This window comes from Grampus griseus (assembly GCF_964374135.1).
Source record: "Grampus griseus genome assembly, chromosome: 5".
NCBI classification, from domain to species: domain Eukaryota; kingdom Metazoa; phylum Chordata; class Mammalia; order Artiodactyla; family Delphinidae; genus Grampus; species Grampus griseus.
In genome coordinates this window covers 13,440,859-13,465,337 of record NC_138998.1, presented here as the reverse complement: position 1 = coordinate 13,465,337, position 24,479 = coordinate 13,440,859, and the positions used below count along the sequence as shown (strand labels likewise).

Sequence of the window (24,479 nt, the reverse complement as noted above, 5' to 3'; positions counted from 1 at the left end):
CCCGCGCTGCTCGGGACGCGCCTGGGCGGACGCACCGACCGACCAGCGCTCTGCGGCGCTCCCCGCCGCCCGCAGACCCAGTGCGCTCATTGGTCGGGATGTGTCTGCTCAGCAGCCTCCAACTTCTCCCGAATCCCATGGGTGAGTCCCGAGAAAGCGAGCTGGCACCTGGGAGCTGGGGGGAGATGGGTCCAAAGGGCGCGAGATTTCCCTCGGGGGCGGTGGGAGCCGTTGGGACGGGAGCCGGAGGGGAGCGGCGGCCGCGCGGAGCGGCTGCGTGGAAGGCGCACGGAGCAGGGTCCGTGGCTCAGGTCCGGCGAGATCAGAGCGCCCGGGACCCCGCGGCTGTGGGCGAGGGAGGCGTGCCCTGGGAAGAAGCTGCAACTGAGACTTGAAGAGTGAGGGACTGGGGTTAGAGAGGGTGACCTGGACGAGGGCTCTGCAAGTGATGTCAGGTCGACTCTTCAGGTTCATTTCCATAGCTTCCTGCAGCCTCTGCCTGGGAGAGTTACGTCCGGTTACTGAGATCAGCGCTACGAAATTGCAGGCTGGCTGATTTGGGGGCTGGGAATTTGCCATTCCGCTGTAAAGACACTGTTTGTTTTTGTTTTTTGTTTGTATTTTAAAGTAAGGTTTGTTTTCATTTTGGTTTCTGTCAGATTTTCTTCTCATTTGTAACTCACTTGCCTATTTTTACTTTCCCTACCCTGAAGATCTTTTCATTATCCTGCTTCTTCATCTTGCTTTAAACCTTAGTTTCCTCTTACCTAATTTATGCTGATAGAGTGCTTAAATCTCGAGGGTTGGTTGGTGGGAGTGGTGGTGGGAGTTCTTTTGCAGATGAAAGTTTCCTTAATCTGTCTTAATCTATTTGTAGTATTTGAACAAAAGAGTAATTGCAACTGAAGTGTTCTCTTTATTTATTTATTTTCCAATAAATTTATTTATTTTTGTCTGAGTTGGGTCTTCTTTGCTGCGCGCAGGCTTTCTCTTGTTGTGGAGCACAGGCTCGCGGGCTCAGTAGTTGTGGCTTGCGGGCTCTAGAGCGCAGGCTCAGTAGTTGTACAGGACTGGCTTAGTTGCTTCGCGGCATGTGGAATCTTCCCAGACCAGGGCTTGAAACCCTGTCCCCTGCATTGGCAGGTGGATTTTTAACCACTGCACCACCAGGGAAGTCCCAAATTGTTCTCTTTAGCCTCTTGGTCAAGTTTACTCCTCCTCCATATACGATGCAAATGGTAATTTTATTAAACTGAAAAGAAGTACCTCGATATGCAGTGTCAGCATTTGGAAGCTACTAGTCTGCACACCGACTATGAAGGCATCTAGCTGGCATTATTGCTGGGTTCCAGCACTTAATCTTGGACTCCATGCTGTGTCTTTTGTTGTATAGCAACACTGCACATGGGAGTAATATGTTTGGGGCTTTGCGTTCAGAACTCCGTATTATCAGATCCAGGAAACACCTACAAGTTTCCCTTGTCCGGGGAAACAAGGAGGTGATTCCTCTACCATATGTGCCTCCTCAAATCTGCAGCTATCGTCTAAATATGGAACCTGTTTCTCTCTGTATTTTTTGAATTGAAGTACAATTGATTTACAATATTGTGTTAGTTTAAGGTGTATAGCATACTGATTCAGTATTTTTGTAGATTATACTCCATTATAGGTGGAACCTGTTTCTCTTGCTTCCTGTGCCTCAGTTTCCGTAATACAAACTGTAATTGCATAGTGTAACCTCAGAGACTTGCAGAAATGTTAATGTACTAATGTGTTGTGAAGATGAACATTGCTTTGGTTTATACTTTTCAACAAGCCAGTTATCCTCTGGGTTCTTTGATTTGATGATGTGATAAAGTAATGTGTACACTCAACTGGTATAAAAATTGCTGCTGTATATTGCTTTGAAACTCAGTTTCTATTTAGGCAAAATAATCTTTTATTCTTTTGGAGATGTTGTCAAGCTGAAGTTTGCAGTATTCTCGTTAGGGTAGATGTCCTAATCCTCTATCCTCTCTTGCGGAAGTGTCTACTTTTTGGCTTGAACTTTCCAACATATCTCCAATTGAGGTGGAATACTTTAAGGATGTAGGTATGTTTGGGGATATCCTGCTTTATATGGGACTACAAGTATCGACTTTATAATTTTTGTATTCTTTTGTATAATTGCCTCCTTTTCCCCCTCTCTAAAATGGGGTTGGGTGTGGTTGCATTGGACATCCAGGTATCTGAGGGATGGTGATATGTTTTTTCCTGAGGTTCAAGATTCTGACCCCTATTTTCTTAAAAGAAAATAGTGAATCAATTGGAATTACTGGAAATGAATGACAAAGTTAATTAGGAGGTTAAACTTGCCTCATTTCTGCTTTGGTCAGTGCTGTTGAAAAGTGCTTCTTAGGAGCAAAAGACTGAAAATTTGCAGGACGTTTATAGGAGGGGCAGATGGAGAGTTTGCAAGTGATTCAAAGATGATATTATTTTGATTCAGGTATAAGGACTAAACAGCTTCAGTCACTGCCTTTATTTTCCCCTGTAACAATTTCTGCTAAGGTGCGGAACCATTAAGAGCCCAGCTGCCTCAGTACCCCAGTCTCAAGGGTAAGAAGTAGACGCCCGGGAAAAGTAACCCAGAAGGGAGAAAGACATAACTGCCTACTAGTTTTCCTGCATGGTGAAAACCTGGTGGCGCAAATGAGCAGCTTCAATTTAACCCATGGCTGCCCTGGTTCCTGGCCCTAGATTTTACTAGAGAAACTAATTGTTTTTTCTAAGAAAGAACTAAAAAGAGAAGTGGGTCATATTATAATATATCAGGAGAACGTTTCTCTAGATTGTTTTCTGAAATATTATCAGAGCAGGGGGAGAAATACTCAGGAAATGGAAATACTCAAGCAAATGTGATTAATATTCAGATGCTCTTGAAGTCAGTCTTGAATTCATCTGGGAGAAGCGGGAAAATTATTCTTTATTGTTTACCTCTCTGTATGGTGTCCAAGCGTTAAGTATGTTTCCATCTTTTCTTTCCCCACCCACCTCCCCTATTAAAAATCCAAGGGCTACTATCAATGCAATTCCATATCATAACCCAAGAAAGAGGCTGTGAGACTAAGCCAACATGAGTCATATAACCATTAAGACATTTTAACATTCAGGTACACTACATTCCACTTTTATTGAGCAGACATGGTTTTCATGGTCTAATAAAATATTTTTATTTGATAGTCTGTCCTTGGTTATAGCCTCATGTAATCCCAGGGACAGCATGCTTAAGACTTTGTATCCAGAACTTTAAAGTCCAACTGTGACTCACTTATTAATAACTCACTGGGGAAATTAAATTCCTAGTTATCTGCTGATAACTGATGGCCTGATCACCCAGGCCATACTTCAAATGTAGAATCCGTTTCTACTTTATCCTGTGCCTCAGTTTCCGCAAAACACACTCTCAGAAAATTATGTGTATTCAACAAAGATTTCTAACTATGAGAGCATCTCTGAGCAGTCACTTCATCTAGGAACTAAATTATATGCTTAATTTGCATCAGGCTATACACAGCTAATCTGTTAGTTTACAATGCTCTTTTCTACAGTCAGGCAGAAAAATTGAACTTGTGTGTTCTAAGCTTTGGTGAATAGCTGATAAAGAGTCACTAGGCCTCTAAAAGAAATATAATGAAATCTAATATTTAGGCTAATATCCCCTTAATTTTACCCCCTAGACTTCTGCAATAAGGTTTAAAGTAGCTATCATTGTATGATGATGCAATTTTCTTTCAAAATGTGTTCTTTGTAATTGTATTCTTTGAAATGTGTTCATTGTAAATGTGTTCTTACTTGTGTAGCTTTGGGCAAGTTACCTGGCTTTTCTGTGCCCCACTATCCTAAGGTATAGAACTGGAATATTCAAATCCGCCTTACAAAGATTCAGTGAAGTAGTACATGCAAAGCACCAAGAACTGTGAGTGGCACATGGGAAGTACTCAATAAATATCAGCTATAATTAGCAGAAGTATTAATATTATTAATTTAAGAACAAGTTAAGTATCTTAATTGTTATCCTGACCTGCAAGGTTGAATTTTTTTAATCATATTTTCTTCTTCTTCAGTTGCACAAAGAAACAGTACTTACGGTTAGTATCTTTCATCCCAGATTGTAAACCATGACTTTTGGTCCAGTGAGTGACCATTTTCAAAATGTTGTCTAAACAGTTAATAGATACCCATATTAGCAGTTGTTGTAATTTTGAACTGTAAAATTAAAGATGTTTTTAAGATGAAAAAAAATACTACAAGTGTTTGTTCCTTTTTGTTTTTATCTGTATTCATATTTAAAATTATTGCTTAGTCAAAACCTCGAAGTATTAGTCATTGATTTCTAAGCTTATAAAGGAAGCCAGTGGAGCAAGCTATAAAATTCACCTTTGATGTTGTACAAAGTTCAGAAGGGTGAGTTTAAAACTTTCCTTAATGATGGTACAGAAGTTATTTGCTTATGAACTGCTGAAGGAATCGTCCGTGAGTATTTAACTGAGTCTCCTTGTCTGATTTTGCTTGGATCTTCAGTGATATGTCAAAAAAATCCAAAAGATTGTGACCAGGATCTGTCTAACTTATGTGACTATAGACTCTTTGCTTTCAGAATCAAAATTTTGACTTTCAGCAAAAAACTTTTATTTCTAATTTAAAATGAGTTAAGCTTTTACTTTATTCAGCCACATTAACCATTTAGAAAATTGTATATAGATCTCTTCTTTTTATCTATTGATTAATTTATTATGATTAGTTTGAAAAAAACTTTTTAATGTGGTTTTTTTTTTTTTTCCAGACTTTAGGTAATGGGCAGATCAGAAAGTCAGATGGATATAACTGATATCAGCACTCCAAAGCCAAAGAAGAAACAGCGATGGACCCCACTGGAGATCAGTCTCTCCGTCCTTGTCCTGCTGCTTGCCGTCATTGCAGTGACAATGATAGCTCTCTATGCAACCTATGATGGTGAGTTACTCACACACCTGTGCCCACAAACATGCAGAAGACAGTGAAACCTTCATCTTAGGTTTTTCCCATCTATTAAACAATGTGTTAAGGAAAGAGACACTTAAAGATGGTGATATAAAGATTCATTTATAAAATGTAACATCAGTATGCCAAAACACCTAACTTTGACTAAAGTACAATGTGTTTTATGCTTGAGGTAAGTTATTAATTGCCAAGTATGTTTCGTGCACTCGTATGTATTTTAATGAAGATTCTAATGTATAATTTTACTTGATGAAAGTATTCACAATTTTATAGCCAACTTCAATTAGTCAACTTCTGTTGTGTCATTGAAATTCGAAACGGCTTTACAAGAATTTAAGAGGTCTAATTTGAGCCTTAGAAGTTTTTCACAATAAGGATTAGAAAAGGTTGGTTCATTAATGGAAAAAAAAAAGATTACCAGACTAAAACAACTGATGTTTCAACTTAATAGACCTAGGGCTTAGTGGTCAGGGATGATATAAGAAATACATTTTTTTCCTTCATTTAAAAAATTTTAAATTTAGGATTTGCTTATTTTATTCCTCTATATTTTCTTCTAACTACTGTCAATGATATATAATACTTAGGTTTTAGTTCTTGCTTTAAGGAATTGATTATTTAATTGGCCGTTTATAAAAGAACAAAAGGTAGGGAGAAAGAATATGTGTATTGCAAATATTTATGCATATATCCTCCTTTTTCTAGATGGTATTTGCAAGTCATCAGACTGCATAAAATCAGGTAAGAAGATAGTTTTTAAATTTAATAGTTTTACAATTGATGTATAACATTTAAAAATCAAATGCTAATAGATCTCTATATTTGCTTTGTGTATATTTTTATTTGTTATAGGTCATTAATTAATAGTCAAAGAACATCAAAATATACTTAAGTAATAGATTTGTTAATTTATTCATTCCAAAAAAGAATTCACTCTTTTCAACCCCAGAGTATATGGTAGGGTAGAGATGGAGAACTATATCTGTAGCTTTATGGAGCTTGCCATGTAATTGGAGAAAAAAAATCAGCACTTGAAATGGCACGCATCATACCATTAAGTGCTAAATTTCTCAATGCAGATCATTAGAGGGGTAAGAATGAAAAAGGGAGTGACATATAGTTCTGTAAAGCAAGGTGGAAAAGTTAATTTGGGAGGGGTCTTGAAGCAGGGCTAGGATTTGGAAGTGGAGGTACAGAAGAGGGAATTCCAAACTAGAAGAAAGAACAGGAGTAAATCGTGTAGAGAAGCAGTGAAAATGTAGGCATGATAGATAGGGACACGTTATGGAGAGTTTGAAAATTCATATTTAGCCTTGATTTTGTAGTAAAAGAGAAAAGGATATTTTCCTGAACAGATCACTCGTTAAGGTAAAAGTTGGAAGATGATTCTGAGAACGCTAGGCTGGGTGGATTGAGTGAAAAGCTAGGGAGGGAGGGCAGGTAGGGGCTGCTTCTGTAATCCAGGTGTGAGCTTAGGAGGGCTGCTTGCAGTGGGATGAAAGAGCTCTGAGACAATGTGAGGAACAATTGGATGGCTTAATAGCACTGACTTGCTAAATGAAGGATATGAATACTTTGAAAATGACACCAACTTTGAAACCTCAAGGGACTCAGGAGACCGTGGCAGCTCATACTGAAATAGCAAAGTTACGAGGTAAGTTTGTTTTAGGGAGGTTGTGATTAATGTGGATTTAGACCTATTGCGTCTAAGTCAGGGGTAACATCCAAGTGGTGATAGACAGCAAGAAAGTAGAGATCAAGTGAATTTAGGATCTGTCAGCCAAGGGGTGATAGCTGAAGCCTTGGGAATATTTGAGTTCCTAAAAGTAGAAGTGTAAGAGCTGAACTTAAGAGGACATCAAGAATTAGAGTAGAAGGAAAAGAAAAGTCAGAGAAGGGAACAGAGAAGTGTATGGAGCTATAGAAGTCACATCAATTAGAATGTGGTGAAAAAAAGAACATTTTGACAAGGAGAAGAAAGGTGGTAGCTGGCATAGCACCTTGGATATGATCACAGTGTTTATGCCCTTTGACAAGAGATTCTAAACTTCCTTTCTGATGTCTACATTTCTTCCAAGAAATAATCTGTCCCAAATGATTTTTAACCATTTTCTGTTGGATTGTCTTATCTGGGTTTTTGTTATTCACTGACCTTTGCAAAATAGTAATGGGAAAATATTGTGGGATTCTAGGTTATAGTCTAATGTCCTTAGTATGTATGTGCTCTTTGTTTTTCTGTATTGCTTTTTGCCTTTTTTCCCCCCCGCACTGCATCTCAAGTACACTGACCACATGTACACTCTGGGACATGATGTGGGTAGCTTGAGGGAGACCTGATTGGGATACCAGCCATTTGCTCCTCAGTGTAATAACATGCACTTTCCCATCCAAGGGCCTTCCCAGAAACAAAAGAAGTTTCTTTATTCCTCAGGGAAATGGCTGCACAGGTGCCTTGGCTGGGAGATGTCCAGGGTCTCTGTGCCAGAGTTGGTATGTGCCCAAGTTGTCAAAGTTACCATTTGCTTCTCCCTAAATCCTATCTCTCCTTTCTCTCTACCAGCTGCCCTATTATATGCTCATGCTGTTCTGTTTTGAGTAACTCCCACTTATGTGTTGCCCTCTAATTATCTCTAAGTGTCTCAGTCCTCAGTATACTTGATGCATCTATTAAGTCTCTTAATCTGTAGGTTCTCTCAGATTTTTCTCCCTCTCACTCTTTTTTCTTGGATTTTATTTTTGAAGAAACTAGATCCTTTGACTAGGTAGGCATATCTTTGTAAAATCCTACAGGTGATTGTACCCCAGAGATCTGAGCAGGTTCCTTTAGTGGTACCCACCTAAGGAGCAATATGACATTTGGAATCTGGAATCTTACATGTGACTTAATGTTTAGAGGTATGGCTTTGGCTTTTTTTTATACTGGTTGGCAAGGCTTAACTCATTAAAATGTATTTAAACTGTATCCTTTAATTGTAGTTTAGAAATCATACCAAATGTAAAAAGCACCGCACAGAACTATACCTTGGCAGAGAAATGTATACAATAGAAGTAGCTTCAGTGGTAAACAAGGTTGCTGAATAGCTGTGTGTTTTTCTTCACTCTGCTCTTTTGGTTCACAAGCTGCTAGAATACTTTCATATTCATAGTTACTCTTCCTCCCTGGGGGGAAAATGATGAAACTCACTCTTATGGATAAAGTTTTTACGCCCTACACACACACACACACACAGAGAGAGAGAGAGAGAGAGAGTCCTCTACTGGTTAGAAAATATTTTCTGCCACAGAAAACATAACTATTGCTTTTAGAAGTTGCTTCAGATTAAGAAAACTCTAGGGGAAATCTAGGACAGAAAAAAAAGGGAGAGAGTGAAAGAGTGGAGTGGATGGAAAGAAAAGAAAGACAGAATAAAAGATGTTGAAAAAAATATAAAGTCTCCTACCAGCAATTCTATAGATTACTTTAAAAGATTGGGAGAATTCAAACCTGAGCACAGAAATTGTTGAGAATTAGAAAAGTTAGGTATTGATACCCAAGGCGCTTATTTCAAGTGAAAGTTGGTTTTAGCTGAAATCTTTCTCCTCATGGAAGGGAAAGTAATGGCAAATGCACTTCTCTCTTTGATCCTTTGAAGTCAAGGCATGGAGGTCAAGCCACACCAAGGCAAAAATAAAATACTGCAGAAAGCTTTGGATCATCTTGACATTTGTTTGGTGTTGGGTCCTTTAAATCTGAGCCTCTATAAATTTAAATATTTGTAATATACATAAAATGCTGTTTACAAGACGTACTTTAAATTAACTTGCCTGTATAAGAAATGCATCCCTCTGAAAGATTACACCAGACCTAAAATGAAACAAACACTTATTAACAAATTACAAGTTAGGGCAGTGTTCAAAACCCTACTATTAAAGTATGAGTAATACTATTCATCTCTTATTTACTATATAAGATTGTTAAAAACATGGAATTATAGAGCTTGGATGTGATTTCTCAAACGTCTCTGTGTAAATCTAAATCCTGAAACTGGCTTCCATTGCATTGCAACCTTACTAAGATTTCAAGGAATCATATACTTTAAATCAGAATTTCTCAGCTTCATCACTGTTAACATTTTGGGCTGGATAATTCTTTGTTATGGAGAAGAGGGCTGTTCTGTGCATGGTAGGGTGTTTTACAGCACCCTTGGCCTCTACCCACTAGGTGACTATCAGCACCTTCTCCCAGCTGTGATAACCAAAAAGTATCTCCAGACATTGCCACATGTCTCCTTGGGGCAGCAGTATCATCTCCACTTGGGTACCACTGGCTTAAATAATCTCAAGAGATCATCTAATGCTTTTCCCTTTGTGGTAGACAGAATAATGCCTCCCTAAAGATGTCCACTTCCTATCCCTGGATCTTATGAATATGTTACCTTATAAGGCCAAAGGTACTTTGCAAAGGTGATTATTAAGTTAAGGATATTGGGGAAATTATCCTGAATTATCGGGATGGTCTTATGTGATCACAAGGTTCTTATAAGGGGAAGGGAACAGGAGGGTCAGAATCAGAGAGAAAAATGTAACAACAGAAGCAGAGGAAGCCAAGTTTGGAGTAATATAGCCATGAGCCAGGGAATGTGTGCAGTCTCTAGAAGCTGGAAAGGGAAAGGGATGGTTCTTCCCTAGAGCATCCAGAAGGAATGCAGCCCTGTTGACCCCTAGAGCCATAAGATAATAAATTTGTGTTGTTCTAAGTCACTGCATTTGTGGCAATGTGTTGTAGCAGCAATAGGGAACTAATAATACACCCTTCCATAGTTCTTTTATTTGGGGGCTGTCTTTGAAGAGTTAAAACACACACACAGTGCTTCTTGCTAAACTAGTGTTTTATTACTAAATTGAGGTATGTAATATAATAAAGTAAAAATAGAAGATAAAATAGAATAATAATAGCTAACACTTACTGAATGTTTATGTGTCTGACACTATTGTAAGCAGTTTACATTGGATCCTCATAATGACCTTGTGAGGTAGGTACCATTATACATTCCTTTTACAGATGAACAAACTTGAGCTAGGATTGCACTCCAGGCAGCCTGACTCCAGAACCTGTATTCATGACCACTTTTCCCTGTTGCCTCAAAGGAGACCAGGAGTCTATCAAACTTTTAATACTCTGTGCCTGTACGTACAGTATTTGAGAACAGATTGCCTCCGCTCATGCTAGAACTTGGAACTAAAGGACATAAGATGACTCTCAGAGAGTTGAAATAATTAAATACAGACTAAGAAGGAGGAGAATGAATATTTCTTTGACCAAGAAACAAGCTACTTTACTGAGAACAGTGGATCAGCTTCATCAGTGATTTTAGTACATCAAACACAACATGGAATTAAGGGGTTTAAAGAAGCAAACATTAGCAGTGTAGTCCTAAACTCTCCAGGGGATAGAGAAACCAAGTTAAGATACACGAGCCATACAGTTCTCAAGAGAGAGCAAGACCATCTGTACAGTTGTGCAGGTTGTACACTGCACAATTGTGGCAGCCCTGAGGGACAGGTTTGTGGAGCATCAGGACCTGGATGAAACCCCTCATAACTATCCATTTCCTTTACTTTAATTCTTTACTCATCAAGCAAACTTTGGATGAGTATTTAAATATTAATACAGGGAAAGGAGGCATTCTGTTCACTTGAAAGATATGTTAAGCTTGGTGAGATTATGTATTCATATTCTGATTTATAATCACTTTTGTGTGGCTTGAGCTGTAACCCTTGAAGTAAATGAACCTTCCAAATATCTGAACATTTCTTCAAGGACCAGATCCTGGTAGTGCCCTAAGTGAAGTATCTTGTTACCAGCTGGCCTTTTCATGGCAGCAACAAGGAATCTCTGCATTGCTGTGGGCCATGGTCCCTCCTTTCTTGCCTGTTAACACCCCAGAAGCCTCCACGAAGAAAAATGACACAACTAGATGAGTACAGGAGAGACCGCAGACAGACTCTTGAGGGCTGCTAGGCATGTAACAGCCTTTCAGAGTGGGAGATGAGGCTATTTCATTATGTAATTCAGCTTGAAAAAATCCTTCAGGCAATAACGCAGCCGGCATCCTAGTGGAAAGGCTGCTGAAGCACACCTTTGTTAATTTAAATGTGGCATGTGGCAATTTGCTTTGGGCGGCTTCCCTGACACCATTCTCCTGACAATTGTGTAGCAATACTTGCTTCAAAAATTCTCCAGTCAAAATTAGCATCTGTCAATCACATCCTTTCCAAGAAAGGGAGTCAGTGATGTGATGTGATAAATACACACATATGTAACTTTTTTTTTTTTTTTTAACCTTCTGGGTAGATTTTAAGCAGTAGTGCACCATCTTTTTTTAGTGCAAGGTCAAGGTATTGAAAACATAGTATAGTTGGACTAAGTGGTTAAAAGGAAAGAAAATTAGCAATGCCTGATAAGCTTATTTGGAATCTTAAGGTTTATTTTACAACTGCGAACATTACCTGTGAGTAAAGGAGTGGATATAAACGCTAGCTTGCAGGGGGTGGGGTGAGGACCCCAGCTTTATGTTCAACATTGTAGAATGAGAAATATGGGAGGGCCCCTCTGCCGTTGAAGGGTCTTGCTTTGTCCTGCTCACCAAAATCCATGGTGTAGTAAGGTGCTTCCCAATAAGCCTTTGATATAATATGAAGCTCCAGTTAATAATATTGATAGATTTTTAAAGGGAAATTGAAAAATAAAGAGTTAAAAAGACTGTAAGGGGAAAGTTACACAAGCCCTTGAATCTTGAAAAATTTTGTTCTCTGAGATCATTCAGAAAAGGAAATTCTGGGGTGGGGGGTGGTTGTTTTGAGCCGATTTCTGACTGATTGAAAACTGGAATAAATTCTCTTTGTTCAAAACACCCTCACCCCATACCCACTAGAAGGGCTATAATAAAAAAGATAGACAATACCACGTGTTGGTGAGGATGTGGAGATTAGAACTATCATACGTAGCTGGTGGGAACGTAAAATATTTCAGTCCATCCCAGTGCGATATATAAAAACCATTTTGGAAAACATTTGGCAGTTTATGTGGAAAATTAAAAGTACACTTTCCATAAACCCAACAATTTCACTCCTAGGTATTTACCTAAGAAAAATGAAAATACATGTCCTCAAAAGGATTTCATGTGATTTTTAAATTACAGCGTTATTCATAGTAGCCAAAACATGGAAACAACCCAAATACCCCTCAATAAGTGAATAAACAAAATATGGTATGGGTATAAACGGGAATACTACACAACAGCAAAAAGGAGCAAACTGTGATACATGCAACAATAAGGAACCTCAAGAATGTTATACGAAGTAAAATAAGTCAGACAATAATAAAACCTGCATATTATATAATTTCATTTATATGAATTTACAGAAAAGGCAAAACTGTAGAGGCAGAAAGTAGAAGAGCTATTGCCTAGGGCCTGGGAGTGGAGCAGGGATTCCTGCAAATGGGCAAAAGGAAACCTTTTGGCGTGATGGAATTTTTCTAAATTGGATTGTGGTGATCACTGCACAGCTGTATAAATGTATTAAAAGTCCTTGGGTGAATCTTATGGTATGCGGATAAAAAGCAACAAAATCACCCTTATCCCTTTTTTCCCATCTCTCCAGTGTCCATTTGTAAGTAATTATCTTCTGTTTTGATCTTATGCTTGTTATTGTAATTAAGTATTGAGTCCGTTGATTCCTATTTCCACAATTCAAAGTGATTATGTGTAGTTTTCAGTGCCTACCAAATCACTAAATAACTTAAGCTTCTCAGTTTGAGTGAGTACCTATTATTTCATCGTATTAGTGTTATATTGATGAAAAGTCTGTGGAAATTGTAAATCAACTAGGAAGTTGAAGTTATTTCGGAATTAGACATTGGAAGCATTGTTTCCATGTGCTGGAGTTTCACTTTCAGAGCAAGTGAGAGATATATGTGGTATGGTAGGGCCAGGTGGACCTGTCATCTGTCAATCAAAGGCGGAATACTGGGTCTACCACAAAGTGGATACTGGTGACACTCATACTTCTGGGAAATTGTGGTTTTTCATAAGGGTTCTATGAAGTGTTTCCCTTTTCACCTTGACTACCAGTGTGTCAAGAGATCTGTTTTTAACCTATAATTATAATCTTTGTATACATTTGATTCATTAGCATTATTCATGCCCTCCTCCTTCTTTCTCAGCTAATGTATTTGATTTTATTTCCTGTATCCCTGTAAGGCCACTTTGAATTCTTTTATGAACAATGTAGGTTAATAATTAGATGACTAGAATATAGATAAATTCCAACAATAGATATGTGCAGGAGCAAGGCTGTTAAATAGTAAACTTTATTTCAAAGAGATGCAAGTGTTACGAATAATTAAGGCACAATCTTTTGAAAGATTACAGCTTCTTTTTCCACTAAGCCAACAACATGGTAGAACCAAGATGTAAGTTCAGGCCACATCCTGTGTTGTTAGTATGCGATCTTAATTAAGTCAGTTTAGCCCTCCGCGTTTCATTTTCCTTACCTACAAAATTGAAATTAAAAGTGTCTTATTTTACAGAGAAACAGCAAAGATTAATGACAGCCTATTTCATGTTATGCATCCTTCAAGGAGATGCACCACAGGTATAATGCACAGATATATCCCATTTAATGTGTTCTTTCATGAAAGTAACAGATGCGCTACTTAAAGCTATTTATTGAGGAAAAAAAGCTATTTAGTGAGAATCAAAAGAAAGCAGTCAATATATTTTTTAAGTGGAAGGTGTAGCCAAAAATAGAGAGAGGGTAGGGGTGGAGGGAGGGAGAGAGAGAGAGAGAGAGAGAGAGAGAGAGAAAGTACATTTTAGATAGTCTCGGGTAAAAATGTCATCTCTTATTAACATTTTCCTTGACTACTGTGCTCTATGTTAGCACAGGGAGTGACAGTTCAGCCTGTGAATGAACTGTGAAATGAACACAATCAGAAATGGGCACTTGGATCCATGTTTCCTGTAAAGCAAAACGCTTTTTTTTGTTTGTTTTCTGTAAAGCCAGTCAAGCACAACTTGATTTGAACACGTAGCTATTCTGTGCTTACCCTTGCAGACATTCACTGTTAGCCCTTCCCTCCCCAGTGATTAACCCCTCAAAGTAAATAAGCCAGAGGCCTGTGGTAAGAGGAGAATAACTAGATTCTTGTTATTCAAAGCGTGGTCCACGGTACCATCAGCATCAGCTGGGAACTTGCAAAAATGCAAATTCTCAGGCCCCACCTCAGACCTCTTGAATCTGCAGCTGCATTTTTAGTAAAGTCCCCAGGAGAGGAGAGTGCACAGTAAAGTTTGAAAAGCGCTGAAGACTAGTGATTCTCAACTGTGGCTGCTTATTAGGATAATTGGGGAAACTTTTCGAATATACCCATGCCAGACCTCCCTCCTCTCTGACACACAGAGTTCCAATTCCTTCAGCGGAGTGGTCTCTGATAAGTGTTGGGGGAAAGGAATTTAAGTAAATAAATTGACATTAAGATATGTAGGAATTCCCTGGACATTTGCATTTGTAAAAGAAGGTATATGTTAACCAACTGGTTGCTTTAAGATATGTAGGAATTCCCTGGACATTTGCATTTTTAAAAGGTATATGTTAACCAACTGGTTGCTTTAACGGGTGCGATTTCAGACTGTGCCGCTCAGTAAAAACTAAGTCAGAGCAGAGGGTCACTAGGCCTGTTTTTCTACTAATAATGGAGAAGCTGAACCTGGACTGTCCCCCTGAATTTCCCCAGTAGAATGCGGGCACAGATGTTTTCATAGAGACTTCAGAACAATGTCTTTCCTCATCCATTCATCTATTCATTCAGTCATTTTTTTATATTTCTCAAAATCATTAATTATGCACCTTCTAAATGTTGAGCACTTTTCTAGACACTGGGAGTATGAACTAAGATAAACCCTGTCGTCAGGAAAGTGACAGTCTGGTCAGCATGACAGACCAATAAACAAAATTACCATACGGTTTGGGTAAGTGCTAAGGCAGAGAGAAGCAGTGCTACAGTCATTCTGAGAACAGGGCGCCTAAACCACATCAGTCATTATAAACTGGCAGCTAGAGTGATTGTAACTAACAGGGCCAGGAAAGCATTCGCAAGAGGAAATGTCATCTGCTAGTTCAGAAGGCCACTCAGAGGTTGCCAGGCCAGTGGAGCAGAGGGCAGCATGTGCACAGGCTGGATGCAAGATGCATGCAAAGGCTGGGTGAGTGTAGGATCTGCAAGTGGTTCATGATGGCTGGCGTGTAATGTGAAATGCACTGGGTTATAATTCCTCTTCAAGTCTGTAGAAAATGAATAAATATGTTATGGGGAGCATCTAAAGGATTTTAAGCAGAAGTGGAACATATTCAAGCTTGCCTGCTGGCTAGCACAGACTTGGTGAAGTGGAGACAAAGATTTACCCACACAAGGGAATACTATTTCCAGGTCCCGGGTATGAGGGAGAGCTTAGCAAGGTTAAAGAACTGGAAGAATGGCTATAGGGCTGAGTCACAGTGGGCAGGAATGTGGATGTGAGAGTGGGGGTGAGAAGGGTGTTTGAGTGCTGGCACAAGAGATAGGCAGAAACTGAATCTTGTAGTCTGTGGTAAAGTGTTTGAGCCTTCGTAATAGCAATGGTAAGTTACAGAAGGAAGGGTTTTCAGTGAAACATGACTTGATCCGAATTGTTGAGAAGGGTCACTGACTGTACCTAAAGAATGACTCTGGGCAAGGAATTGGGCTACTGCGCACTTAATCTGGATGAGAGCTAAGGGTTGCCTGGATTTGATGGTAACAGGGTGGAGAGAATAGATGGATTTGAGAAATATTTAGGAGGTAGAATTTATAAGGCATAGTGTTTATGTAAATATGTGAGGTTGTGAAAAAGGAGTGAAATGTAACTCAAGTTTCTGGCGTGAGAAACTAGGTGGTAAGTGTTGCCGGTCACTGAGCCAGGGAACACAGAGGAAGAGCTGGTTGGATAATAGGCTGGGGCCCATGCAGCGAAAAGTTCCCTTTGAGACAGTGTAGATTTGGGATACTGGTGAGTCTTCTGTGTGGCGTAGTTCAGGGAAGTCTAGGTTGGAGATAAGGATTCAGGAGTCATCAGCATAGGGGAGAGGTGGTTGAGATTTCCCAGGAAGGAATGGAGATTTTTTCAAAGAAACTGAAGAGGAAGAGCCAGGGAGGTACAAGGAAAATCAGTAAAGTGTAAAATCACTGAAGCAAAAGTTAGAGAGTATGTTCAAAATCAGAGTCTGATCACTGGAGTTAAATGCAGCTGAGAGGTTGAGTAGGACAAGAAATGAAGGCAGAAAGGAAGAGGTTGAAGATTCCATTGAAGATGGGAAAGTTGATGGATCTTGTTCCTGGGGATGTAAGAGAGGATATATCCAGAGAAAAGATGGCAGGACCCCTCTTAAACAGAGGAGGACCCCCTCTTCCTCTCTTACCAGGGGGAAAGCAGCGATGATAGTGTGCATGCAAGTACGGTTAGAGGCTGAGAAGGATGGGAAGCCATGTGGCTCATCCAGTTACTTCAGTTTTCTCTGTGTAAGAGGAAGTAAGGGTATTGAAGGCTGGAAAGGGCCAGTGTATGGAGTGGGAGGGAAGGCTAAGCAGGACCACGTAGAAAGGCTGTGCACAGAATTGATGGCCCTGTTGAAGCTGAAGGCCATAATTTGAAATGGCATTAAACCAGGAAGTTATGGGGTTTTCCCAGCATCACAGGTAATATCTTCCACAGATATTTATGGAGTACTGTTCTAGTTGCTGCAGATGCAGAAGTGAACAACACAAAGTCCCTGCTCATAAGGAGCTTGCAATAAAGAAGTCAATCAATAAATCTGTAAAAAACATTCTTAAATATCTTAGCCTAGAGTTGGAAGGGAAAAGGTAGGCAGCTGGGAAGATTCAGGGTAGGCTCATGTGCAGGGGCGAGGGAATGAAATACTTTGCTGAGTTGATGGTTTAAATGATGACACCACAGGATGTAGGCTGGATAGAAGGTGAAAGAAAGGCAAAGGAAGAACAGAGTGAGCATGAAGTGAGAATTCTCAGGAAAGTAGAAGAGCAGGTGCAGAGGGAATAAAGAAATGAAAAAACTTCTAAGGATGGGAAGGCCAAAGTGTAGGTTACTCAAGTTGAATATTTCTTGGTGTTAACAACATTAGGACCATGAAAATGCAGGTACAGATGTGGAATGGAGGTGAAGGTCATGAGAGTTTCTAAGGTTAAGAAATTCTTAAGCCAGGGAGTAGCAGAGATTGTCCACATAGTCCCTGATGTTACTTGGGAAGATGGTAGAACATTTGTGGAAGGGAAGACAGAGCGAGGTGTTGAGTCTTTAATAAACAAAGATGAATGTCTAGGAAGTTAGCGGATGACAGAGATAAAGTAGATGAGGTGGGTGGGGCTGGTCAGCTGGCAGAATCCTAAATAAACACAGTGGAGAGGAATGATTTGGAGGCTGCATAGAGTGATAGAAGAAGACTGGTTTTGTTTTTCAGTGTGCAGAGTGCTGAGGGAGAGAGAGCTTCAGGAGAGAGGGTTTCCCTTAAATCAGAGAGCTGAAGGGAGTATCCGTGAGTAGGCTCAGGGCTTAATAAATCATGCCTTCTTGCCCAAGATGACTCTAGAAATGCTCTTCTAATCCTGTTTCCTCATACAACCCAAAGCCCTTTCTTTCATTCTCTAGAGGTAGGATTGTAGGAGATACCCTTCTGAATGGAGGGAAGTGTTTGCTGACAAGAGTCAGATTCTAGAATCATAGGATGTGCCACCCGATCTAGAAATTAGTCCACACGGGGTAGGGTTTTCGACTTCTTTGTTGTCATATGTGATAATGTCACTCCAGTGGATCAACAGCAGCCGGTGAAAGGAGACACTGGAGGGCTGCCTGTCTGGCATGTTGTGCGGGAACTCCGTTTGATGGAATTCGAATTACTCATGAATTCATTTTTATTTGTTTTTTCACCAGCTTAGATAAAAACTCAAAGTGAATCAGTGAGTTCTTATCTCAAAACAAAATGTTTGTTTAAACATTTTTCAGAGGCACGATCTCCCTTCAAAATTAAAAGAAACAAAAAAGTCCAAACGGAACTATCACATTTCAGATACTTTTCAATCCAGAGAAGTCTTGACAGTAGGTACCTTAGCTTGAAACTAATAAAGAGAGGTTTGGTCCACAGCACAGACTAAAGGATTAGGAAGTCAAACTGAAATCAATTAGCAGGTAACCAGTAGCCAGCAGTGCATCTGTTCCTTTGTGCTTGATGCTTAAAGCAAAAACAAGCAAGCCAACTATAAAATGGTGAAGATGGCTTAGGCCATATCTTTTAAGTAGTTCCCTTTGTTAATCAAGGCTTTCTTGAACTTCAAAGAAATTCTTATTGAAAGAACTCCCAAATCATTAAAGACTTGTAATAAGATGTGCTTGAGGATCTAGTAGTTATTTAAAAATACTTCCAGAAAAGAAAGTTTTTGTAAAATCTAGGGGCTTAATCTTCTGGTATAATGAAATTAATTGAGTGAAATTAGGATGTTTCTGATACCTCTGCCAGTCTGAAGCCAAAATGAATTCATTATCCCTGAACACATGTATATAGCAATCAATGATTTCACTAACTTAGAAGCCAAGAAACAAAGTATTAACAATTGTATTTGTTCAGAGAAATAATTTAATTATATTTAAGTGAATCAAATAAAAAAGCAATATATGAAAAGTCATTAACTGAACAGAATATTTCTCAAAGCCCGGTGTATATAATATTCTGTAACAAGGAAATGACAATGTGTTGAGAAGAAATGGCACAAGTGAAACCTTGAAAGTCCCCTTAAACTCGTATCCATGCAAATATGAATCTTTAAAAGAGAATATAAGTTAGCAGCTATAGATACTATGCAACTTTACATGATGTATTTCAACAACTATGTAATAAAATTAAAACAAAGAAAAGAAGTGGGAGGATTTGCAAAGCTGACGAACTGGTTGAGTTCCATGAAGGCCCTTGTTGCAGGATCAGCCCCTTTGCAGGCCCAGGCCCTTACTAAGAACAAGGTCAGCGACTCTGGTTCCATCTCCAGTCAGTCTCACGTCTGGTGAGCTGCCTCTGACCCCAGCTGTAGTGAGTGGGTTCCTACCTTGTCCCCTGGGACCTCACTTCTGGCTCATTCCCTAGCTATGGAAATTGAGTTTCTGCTTTTTCTTCCCCATCTTCTGGGACTGAAACCCAGCTTAATTCTTAACCTCATTGCCTTTTGCCTGAAGAACTTTCTTGGATCACCACACTGTCTGCTGGGTACAGCCCCCTTGTCACAGCTGCCTGCAGTTCCTTGTCCCTGTGTAGCTTCTCTCCATTGCTCTTAGCCAGGAACTTCCTCTGTTGCTGATTCCTTGTGGTCTATCTAAAATAAGATTCAGTCTCACTGGATTGGCTCAGACTGCTTCTACCTGAGCCCAGTTTATGTACATGACACACATTTTATATGGAAGAAAAATGTTTCTTCATTTGCTGAGGAAGAAACAGCTCACTAATGTTATATGCCAACACAGAAAGCCAAGGATCCGGCTTTTCCCTCAACCATCAGCCAACCACACCTATTAATTTTAAAAACTTAAGGAGGGAGGAATCAGTTCTTTGTCTTGTTTTATTTAAATATAAGAAAATCTAATTAAGTGTTGAAAGTTCAAAATTTTTCAGATACTGCCTATCCGACTTTAAATGAACAATAAAAGCCATTTTTATTCGAGTGTAGTAACAGGCATAAGAAACCAGTATCAAAATATTTTAAGATCTGATAAAGTAAAAGTATGGCTTTTAAATAACAGGTGGTGATAATTTCCTAACAGAAGACTTAACTGAGAATGAAGGATTCTTTTGGAGTGTCTGTTATGAACTAGTCATTGTGCAAGGTGTTGGAATTAGAATCGTTGCTGTGGGTAGAGGGTGTACCTATAATTATCATTGTTTTTATATTCTGCGGATTACCTGGTAATATACTTTGAGTTATTTCTTAGAAACTGCACATCTCATACTGATAACTTATTTCATGGTTGATGGTCTAAGGCTCCATCTCTCACCTAGCCATACAGTCATACGAATGATGCCATGATGTATGAACCTTACAGAAGAGGTCGTCCCGCAGCTTAACATCTGCAATCCACGAGAACTCTGTCTAGATTCATGGGGACACCTTGTCCAAACTAGGGCTCCTGAAAGCCTAAGTTGACTTGGCAAGGGCATGTGTTGAAGAGATGATTTGGAACTTTTTGACCAGCCATACAGATAGATTGAGGATGAAAGGACCCGCTTCTATTAGATGCCCAAGATAAGGACTTCTAGGACAAGGCTGGCTGTTTCCTGCAAGCTCAGCAAGAGTAAATCTTTCTTCCCATGATCAGATCTCTTTCCTAAACTGGACAGGGTGACAAAGGCCAAGCCCCTGACTATTAGTTCCCACAGGTCTCTTTCCACCAATCAAAGACAGGTAGGGTTCCTCCTGGGATTCTGAGGCCCTGGGGATCTAGCTCTTCATTCTTTATCTATCCTGTGTCCTTCCTTCTGAGAATGGCCTATCTTTCCACACTCACAGAGAGCCGCTCTACACTCCAGTCCCCTTTCGGTTGCCTCTTTTATCAAGGCTGTCACTCACCTTCTCTGCCTGGACCACAACTCTGTTCCTGACTCACATATCTGTTGAATGAATGAAGGAATGAAATGGCTTCCCTCTTCCATCTTTGCCTAGCTAACTCTTTCGCTCCCAGCACATCCTGTATGCTTACCCATGACTCACGTCTCACTTGTAGTTAGTTGTGCAATGTCTAGTTTTGCCCCTGTAATAACTATTTCTATCTTACTTATCACTCTGTTTCCAGCAGCTAGCAAGGTGCATGGCACATAGTAAGTTGTCAATAAATATTGGTTGCATAAATGAATATTTAATTTATTTTTTATATTTATTCTGTCAGGTTCCTTATCTTGGTCACAAAACCAATGTTGTCTAGGCAAGGTGTTTGTTAGGGCACCTGATACACAAATACAGCAGCAAGAAGTGGTCTCATTCGGGCTTTGTCTCACATACGTAAATTAGATTTCTCAGTTCTGTATCTCCCTCTCAAACTCTTCTCTGTCTGATCTATCTCCTTTGCTAGCAGTAAAGTCAATTACTCTCTTCCTTGGTTGTTTAATTTACCTAGTTAATTCTACCCTCCTAAGCTAGAACTGGGTCAACAAGGAAACAGTTTCTGTATGCATTTCTCTTTCCCACTATTTTCCTGTTTCAGGGAGATTTTTCAACTAATCTCCCACTCAGGTAAGCATTTCCAGCTCCTTGCGACCAAAATCTCCATTAGTCTACGCTTTCTTTTCCAATTCCAGTTCTCTCAGAGCTTCTTCCTTCTCAGTAACTCATCTCTGCTCTCCTTTAATGAGGCCCTGTGCTCGCCTTCCCTTGAGTGTCTCTGTTTGGCTAAGTGCTGCTGGGTTTTGACCATTGTCCTCGAAGGTTCCTCTATCCCAGGTTGCTTCACTCATAGTACGCTCATTCAGACTCCTGGTCAGCTCACACATACACGCATAATAAGCTTATTTATAGATGCACACTGCAAGTGACTCCTTACCTCTAAGTTACATAAAATAGGAGCTTTACTTGTCAACTGAATACTACATAAGTTCAGGAATTGGAAATGAGAACAGAGCATAACAACCCTTCATTTCTAGATATAGTTACACTATAGGAGTTCATATGCATCATAAAAGAAACAGTCTTGTGTCAGAGGAAGACCTGCAAATTCTGTGAGGGCAGGGATTATATCTGTTTATTCGCCATGACATATATTCAGATCCCAATAGTGTCAGACATGTAGGGGTACTCAAAAATAGTTGTTGAAATGAAATGAAAAGTTTCAGAGTCTTTTCATGGTCCACAGGGAAAAAAATCTTTTTGGAGAAGACAAATGATTTAGCATAACCCTCTGGGTCTTCTATAATAGAACAGAGATACATATTCATTAAAAAAATATAAACATGTGGAGCCTAATACCACCTTGTGTCAACTAAATGCCTAGTTTGTTAATACATACTAAATTTCATAGTGCCCACTGGAGAAGAGTTTTTTTTTGTTTTTACAATTTTGACTTCGTTTGAGGTAGCATTCTACAGCACCAGTGACCCAGCTAATCCTTTTGCTATGATCTTTTTGTACCACGCCCTAACCAAAATTGATGCAAAGGCAGAATGTTTTGAGTTACTCTCAGTAATTACATATTACTGAAGTTGGACTGATCATTTCTGTTCAACAGTGTGATCCAAAATTGCAAAATGTTTAAATGGGAGAAACATGGGTATGTAATTTCATTGCTTCCTCTTCAGAAACATCCACCAGTGTCCAGGAAGCTTGGGATCTAACTGATGAGAGTTACTTAGGGAACAGTGTAGCCTTTTCATAACCTTCTATATCTTTCCTTAAAAAAGGAACATTATTATTCATTAACATTATAATCAACACACAGCCTTGATAACTTATTTTAAGTGATATATTGTATTTAAATTGCAGTATAATCTCTAATAGCTTTTTGCCAGCAAAGACTCTTTTTGGATTTAAAATGCAAATTGGACTTGAAAAAGAAAATTTATTTTTAGACTTACGACACTTTAACTTAACTGTAACACAGTTTCAGGGCTTCCATTTGTTCACAGAATGTTTTTGGTTGTCAATTTTGGAGGAATCCCTACTGGAAAATTATTGAATGTCCTTTCTTGGCTGTGAGCCATTCATTTAAATGGGCTATGAGATAAGGCTGAAGAATTTCACTAATTTGGGGAGAGCCAACTAAAGATTATTACTGTAGGTCCATTAGACTTGAGATTTCTGTAATTATCTCAACAAGTTCTAAAAATCTAGTGTCAGATGAGGTGAAAAAGTTTATGTAGCTATGCTCATGTTATGGAGCAATAAAATCTTAATTGGGCATCAGAAAGACAGTGATTGCTACATAATTTAATTTGGATTCTCTCTCTGTGGAGCTTCCAAAATTTTTTTAATGCTATTTGGAGTTACAGAAGGATGATACTGTAGAAAAACATCAGTTTCAAATTAGACCTAGGCTCTATCTAAAGTCATATTGGTGGCTTTGGGCATGTAACCACTCTATGCCTAGGTTTCCTTAAAACAGAGGTAACATGTCCTATTTATAGAGCAATGGGAAGATATCATAAGGAAGAAATATAATCAAAACCAGAGAAGCAGTTTAACATCATAGTTAAGAGCCTAGGCTTTGGCCACCAGACTGCTTGAGGATAAACTTCAGTTTTGCTACTTACCAACTGTGTGACTGTGGATACAGATTCCTTACCACCAATTTCTATAGCTAGAAAGTGGGGACAAAAATATTGTTACCATATACAGTTTAAATGATGAACAAAGTCAAGGAATTTAGAAAATTGACTCGCGTGAAGTAAGCACTTGGCGCCTGACACAGGTCAAACATTGACTTGTTATTATTATTATTACATAAGCATCTTTGGCTGAAACCTAATGAAAATCCTATAGTTTACATTTTGCCTATAAATCTGACAGTGAGTTTATCTGTAAATCTGATAGCAACTGGATTCCAGGTTAACTATGTATAGCTTGTGCCTGTGTGTATGTGGGTGTGAGTGTGCGTTTGTGCCTATGCGTTCAAGGTAAATTGGTCACATGTGTACATGAAATACAATTATAAACTACTCCTCAAGCTAAAACACAAAAAATAGGTCTCCTTTCCTGAGAATTGCAGCTCTACAGAAAACATTCACTATCTTGGAACTTCCCTCAAATCTACCTGTGTAAATACACAGATAATTTCTGCACAGTTATATAGAGATGACTTTTCTTGGTGCTGACCAATTGGACTAGTGCAAGACTTGACCTTGGCTTAACTGGAACTTACCCAGTGGCTGACAGGGAGTGTTTGACTAAATGATTAACTAGCAGTCCTGATTACATCCAGCATCGGGTGTTCCCTCCCATTCTTCCCCCCAACCTTTCTTCAACCAAGATATCACAAAAGCAATTTGAAACAGGGATTTCATTTAAAAGGGAGGATTGGATTTTGCAAGAATCCAGAATGTTTGTAATGAAAACTGTTTGGTTTTATTAGTATTAGTTGGTGTGCTTGCTAATATTCAGTCATTTTCTATTTAGGAATGGTCCCCCAGATTCTAGTTTCCACATCGTTGCCTTCTGAATGGAGTCCTTTGTGACCCATTGTGATTACATTGCATTTTCCTTGTGTTCTTTCAAAGCGTTCTGACTCTGCCTTAATTTTGGTCAGGGGATGGTGGGAGGAGGGTGGCAGCAGGGGAATGAGGTCAGCAGTACTTTCAGAATGTTGTCAAAGGAGATTTTTAAATTGTCAAAAATTGCCTAGTAAGTAATATCAAGCTTGGTA

The 24,479-nt window shown here is 39.2% G+C and overlaps 1 protein-coding gene across 5 annotated transcripts in view; it reads left to right on the top strand.

Annotated features, from left to right (window-relative positions):
* Window positions 1–24,479, top strand: part of MME (membrane metalloendopeptidase) — a 90,364-nt gene that overhangs the window by 254 nt on the left and 65,631 nt on the right. For 4 of the 5 annotated variants that reach the window (XR_014296746.1, XM_082654360.1, XM_082654361.1 and 1 more), the window contains exons 2-3: window positions 4,826–4,995; window positions 5,728–5,763. Coding sequence is in view for 4 of the 5 variants with exons in the window: in XM_082654360.1 (XP_082510486.1) it covers window positions 4,836–4,995; window positions 5,728–5,763 (196 nt within the window). In the remaining variant the exon portion in view is untranslated. Of the gene's footprint in view, window positions 1–11; window positions 142–4,825; window positions 4,996–5,727; window positions 5,764–24,479 lie in introns of those variants that run through there. The other variant, XM_082654359.1, reaches the window with a different exon arrangement.